At 38.6% G+C, this 5,714-nt stretch overlaps 1 protein-coding gene across 1 annotated transcript; it reads right to left on the bottom strand.

Moving 5' to 3' along the window:
* Positions 1-571: 571 nt before the first annotated feature.
* Positions 572-4,892, bottom strand: CH25H (cholesterol 25-hydroxylase). The gene is made up of 2 exons (XM_062580234.1): positions 4,785-4,892; positions 572-2,118 (listed from the first exon to the last, which is right to left on the bottom strand). The coding sequence occupies exon 2, from the start codon at positions 1,963-1,965 to the stop codon at positions 1,141-1,143; it is 825 nt and encodes a 274-aa protein (XP_062436218.1). The 5' UTR covers positions 1,966-2,118; positions 4,785-4,892; the 3' UTR covers positions 572-1,140.
* Between the last annotated feature and the right edge of the window lie 822 nt (positions 4,893-5,714).

Here is a 5,714-nt window from a genome sequence, read left to right as displayed (position 1 = left end):
ATCTCTCCACATTCTTTTTGCAGTGTGACTTTTGTGAGATTGCCTGACAAATGTTTTATATATAACTATTCTTCTAGAAACATGTAGCCTGGTTTGTTCTGTGGTTTCAGGTCTTCAAAGGTTTGATTCTACTCTGAAGTCTGCTCCATTTTGTAAAAACTGTTTATATTCCTTGCCAGTGTTTTGCACACTAATAACAAGTTAAATGATGTGGTTGTAAAGGACAGATGCAGGAACTGCTCCCTTTTATTAAGAGGTGCTTACTGTTCTGCTGTCACATCATAATTTAGCACGAAAATAATTCAAGCTTCTCACATATGTAACTCAATAATTAATTTCACTCTGCTTTTTTAAACTGCCTTCCTTACTGTTCTGTTTCTAAAAGATTGAGAACTATTAAAAGCATCGCCTTATTCTGGAGAAAAAGCAAATTGTTCACTTCTGAAACAATATGACAACATTTTAATGAGGGAATCCCTACCTCTGAAACTGAAATAAACTACAAGCTATGCAAAAAGAATCCTACCTGTTCCTAAAATGAATGGAGGAATGAATATAATGAAACAGAACATAAGTTTAAAGCAGTGACCACATTTATTTCCTATTAAAATAATACATCAAGATTTAAAATATAAATATCAAAATTATTGCACTGTCAACTAACTAGCTTTGGAGCATTTTTTTAACATCAGTGTGCAATAATACGCTCTGGCAGATTAAACTGCACAAAATCCATGACGTGTACCTGTTCTGGTTACATCACAAATCATCCTACAACAATAAGATAATTTTTCCTGTAAAATAATTTTTCCTGTGCACGTATAGAACATCATACAGTAATACAATATATGCTTTATGAAAGCTGAAAAGAAGGAAAGAAGAGAGAATATCTCTTAATGCTTCCCTTATACCTTTGACTCAAACAAATTTAAGCAACAGGTATTTACTGTCCCATTTGCAGTCATGCAACATATGCAGATCCAAGTATACATATAGACACACATACATTAACAGGTTTTGTTATAAATAGCCATGGCTTTCATAGGTAGCTTCAAATACACAATCTTACGTATGTCTCTGAAAAAGTAACATCCTAGTTTAGTTTATCAAAAAAATGAGTTCATCCACAGGCAAATATCCTTAATGAGAATGTGACTCTGTGAATGTCCCAAAGAGTCTGTCCCAGTGGGTGAAGTAAGGAGCATAGTTTGATTTGAATTTCAGATGATGGAGATCATGATGTGGAGCTCCTCCATACAAACCAAAAGGCACAAGTCGGTGAGTTGACCATGGAAGGTCATATCCTGAATGGTCCTCCACTGACAACCAAATGTTTACAAGGAAGAAAATCATTTCTGTCAAAGGATGACATCTGAGGAGCACTGGATTGATGGCAGCAAAAAATCCCAGTGAAAGCAATTCCCATACACTGGAGTACTGTGTAGTAAGAGCAAATGTTGATACATGCTTGTGATGCACCTTGTGAAAGGTCTTATAGAGCCAAGGCACCCTGTGATGAAGCAAATGCCAAAGGAAATACTCAAAATCAAACAGAAGCAGGCAAACTACCACTTCCAGCAGGACCTCAGGCAGCTCTGGAGCCATCACAGGCAGGTTCACTGGTCTCCAGTACCAGTGGAAAAATGTCACTGGAAAAATGAAAACAACATGATGATAGACACTTTGAATAACGCAAGGCACCATCATTCCGAGAGTTGGATAGCTCTGTGGCTGGATTTTGTATTTTCTCAAGTTTGGTAGTCTGGTGCTTAAAAAGTCCAGTGCAACGTAAGGAAGACAGAAAGCCATGTATGCTATAAAAGAAAACAGCACTGGAAAATAAGGTGACTTAATCAATGGCTCCTTTGCTGTAACAAAGTCCCAAAGGAACTGAAGGCACAACCTGTCCTGCTGTCCATCCATTCGGTAGCTGAGCAGGACTCTGCTGGGTACGCTGCAGTTCATGCTGCTTGAAGTCTCGTTGATGCTGCTTGCGGTCTGAGACCTCTGCAAGTCCTGCAAGCCTTTATCTAGCTTGCTCAAACGCAAACTCCGCCCAGTTAGAAATCCTCATTACTGAGCTTCGAATACGTAGCTTTAAAGAGGAAGTTCCCTTTCCTGTTATACAGAAGCAGTATAATGGATTACAATCTCACAGAAGAATTATCTCACTGGTGGAGTGCAAGAATTGCAGCCAGCTCAGGTAATCACCTGAACTCTAGAGAAGACTTGGGTGATAGGAAATGTAAGTAGAAATGCAGAAAACTCTAACACTGGAATTCAGAGAAAGAAGATAGGTACATTTTCCATTCCACTTATTGTATACACTTGAAAAACTGACACCTTTCACTGATTTTAAATTGTATCATCCTCTGTTACCTTTTTGCTTTAATAAAACTTAGCATTGATTTTTCCTATGATCCCTACCAAAGATGTATGTGTAACTCAACTCCAGATCTGACGTTTGGATATTTAGTAGGTAATGCATATGTGTAAACACACATTTTCCTAACAGTTCCTCAGGTATACAACAGGTTAAGCTGAAATCTTAATGACATCTACACTATGCTTCCAATCTGAATGTGGTGACTACCATTTATTCACTTCTGTGCTCATTTTCTCCTTTATTTTCCTGCATCTATTTGGCATGGCAAAACCAACCTGACTTTGGCTAGATACAAAACTGAGCCAACAATTATGGAAAAATAAAATATCCTCCAGTGCTGGGAGAGATACGAGGTCAAATTTCATTTCCTTTCCAAACAGATACTTAATGACAAGTACTATTGCATTATTATTCTATTCAGTCCACAACTTAACAGCTCTTTGAGTGACAGGATAAGGGAATCATCCTTTCTCCCACTCATGCAATTAGAGGGTCCATTGGTTAGAACTTCGTTCTTTAAAGGATCATCCTTTGACCAATAGTAAGTGCAGAGCAGACAGAGGCTAGCAGGCTCAAGTTTCAGGATCTAAAATTTGCTGAAAGTATTTTAGGGGTAAAAGATGGAAGTTTGGGTTTAAATACTGTGAGATTGCTTCTTTTGTGCTTTTTGAAGAAGACAGACAAAGCTTAGAAGACTTGGGGAAACAGAGTTTGCCATCAACTTCCTATGAACTCACTTCTTTTGTAGGTATAGCATTTAAAATTGGAAATGAGCTCAGCTTCCTGGATGACTTTATTAGCTTGTTCAGATAATTTTAGTTCTTTGCTATTCAGAAAAAAAATCTGATGGAGGAAATGGGAGTCAGAATTTCATTGCTGCTTAATAATTAAGAATGATGAATTAGCAGTGACCTTTTTTGATCTATGCACAGACTTCTCCTAATCCTGAAGTCTGTGTTCTCTCTCAACTATTTTCTTCTCAAGAGATTCTGCTCTTAAAAATATAGATTGTATTCCCGCCTTAGATTCTCAGGGGTTTACTGAAAAGTAACATTAATATGATCAGTACTATTACTCAGACAATCAGAAGTTATTTTTTAGAGATAACTATGATATGGTTTTCAGAGGCTCTACCTGTTGCATCTGTGTTTTAGAAACAGATTCACATTTTCTGCTGATGTGAGACTGTTCTGCCCTAAAGACACTCCTCCAACTAATACCTAATAGTTATGTGAATTCTCAAGAAGTTTCAGCATCAATGCTGCCTACAAACTAGAATATAAAGAATGGGCATTTTGCCTGCAGTTTATGTCATAGAAAAGTATTCTGAAGTCCATTAACGAAAAATCAGAGGATTTTGCAGCCTTACTGCAACTATATCCTGAAACACTAAGTTCAAGCAAGTGAAGCACCGCAAACAGAGCCCACCTCAGTGACTGTCTGCAGCTCCAATCCAGACTCTGCACACAAGCAGAGCAGGCAGAGGGAGCCATCGTCATGATGCACCCCATCTGCTGGCGCTCAGGAGGATGAACTCTGCTGGCAAGTCTTCCCCTCCTGGGTCTTGACTCAGGCTCAGCAATGAGTATGCTCAAAAAACTCAATCCTCATGCATCAGAGATGGCAAATCCTCTTTAGGTCTCCATTCTCCAGTAACTGATTTCAAGCTGTTTGGCTTAGCCACTAAAAAGCACGAATCTCACATATTCATACTGCTTCTCTAACTTGAGTTTCTTTGTCAGTGCAAGATACAATGCAAAGAAAAGACAACGTACGCACAAATCCTATCTGTATTTAATTCAGCAATATAACCCCAGCTTTTTTCGCTTAACTTACGGTGCTGCCAAACTTCCCCATGTGTTACAAGATTCTAAACGTGTCTCTAAAAATCAAGACTCTTGCTACAGCGTTTAGGTTGAAGGGCACATAGTTTGGAATGAGGCCCCGCAAAGGGTCTTAAATAGATTCCACATGAGCACAAGATGTAAGCACCGACCACAAGCTACACTGTTAGGTACAAGCTGTAAGGTGAAAAGCAGAATGTTAACAAGTGGGTAGGAAAATGAGTAAAAATTAGCATGAGGGGGAACCAGAATCAATATGCTGAAAATAGTATCATAACAGCAGAGACAAAATCTCTCTCTCCTCCTCTCTCTCTCTCTAAGGTAGGATTACTGTCCTAACAGGGACAGAGCAGAAGACAGGTCTTAGCACATGCTGAACCTTCTACCAAAAAAAGCGTGCTGGAGAACAGGGTTGATTTAGGTAGAACAGTAACAGGAAAGCAGGAAAGCTACTAGAGCAAAGGAAGAGAGAGGTAGTCTCTTACCTAATTTTAAAGCAAACTGTTAACTCTGCTGGAAAAAAAGCAATCTGAGGTCTTTAAATACTAACTCACCTTACTCCAAGACACGGAGCGCAAGGAGGCTATTCAGCAATAGTTCATGGCAGCTTTGCGAGGGTGAGGGTTTAAAAAAACTCTTTATGCTCTGTGCGTTTCCCGGCTGTGGCCTTTCAGTGTGCAATAGCACCACCCAATGCAGAAATACATTGTCAACAGCCCTGCTCAGGACAATCAGACTTCAAAACAGCTTTCCTGAGATCTCATTTTAAGAACTCCTTTCAAAGTAAATGTTTCTTTTCTGCTAATATTACAGTTATTAGGAAACGCTTGCATCTTGTCAAAATTTCATGGGATAGCAAAATAAACAGTACTTTGCAGTGGGACAGCTTTCAAAAGTTGGTAGGCACAGGCCTGTGTCACAGGCCTCACAGATAAACAGGCTGGAAGGGGAAGAGGGAGCTTTGCCTATTTACATCTTTGCAATCTCAACTCTCCTTATGTTTAGGTATACTGAAATTCAAGTCTTAGATCTGAATCTAGAGAAGGGCATGAGCCTTTATTTCTCATATCCTAGCCAAGCAGCTTTAACCTAGAGCCCTTAATTATGCTGGGTACTTGAGGATAAAGAACACAGATTCCTCTTCAGTTTTTGATGGAAAACTTTAGTCTAATCTCAAAATGCTCTTCTTATCAGACCTAATACGTTTTCTTAATAAAATTATTTTCATATCAACACTCTACCTCCCCAATATAATTTCACTGAAAACCTTTCCAGACAGCAGGGAAAGAAAGCTTAAAGGTTTTCAAATGAATTCTTAACAGCTGGGGATGGAAAGCTGCCAGCAAAGCAAATCGTTAATTTTCAAGTTGTATTTTAACACCAGGATCAGTTTTTAAAATAGTATCAAGGTAGGATCTTAAAATTTGTTCATTGTCCTTTATAATTCACTAGTGTGATACTGATTTGAAACCTCTACTACTACA

This window comes from Rhea pennata, chromosome 7, assembly GCF_028389875.1.
Source record: "Rhea pennata isolate bPtePen1 chromosome 7, bPtePen1.pri, whole genome shotgun sequence".
NCBI lineage: Eukaryota > Metazoa > Chordata > Aves > Rheiformes > Rheidae > Rhea > Rhea pennata.
The sequence above is the reverse complement of the archived record's forward strand: the minus strand, read 5'-3'. Positions and strand labels throughout refer to the sequence as shown.

Excerpts from the sequence above, each read along its gene's own strand:
- CH25H (XM_062580234.1), bottom strand. The coding sequence starts at position 1,965 with ATGAACTGCAGCGTACCCAGCAGAGTCCTGCTCAGCTACCGAATGGAT.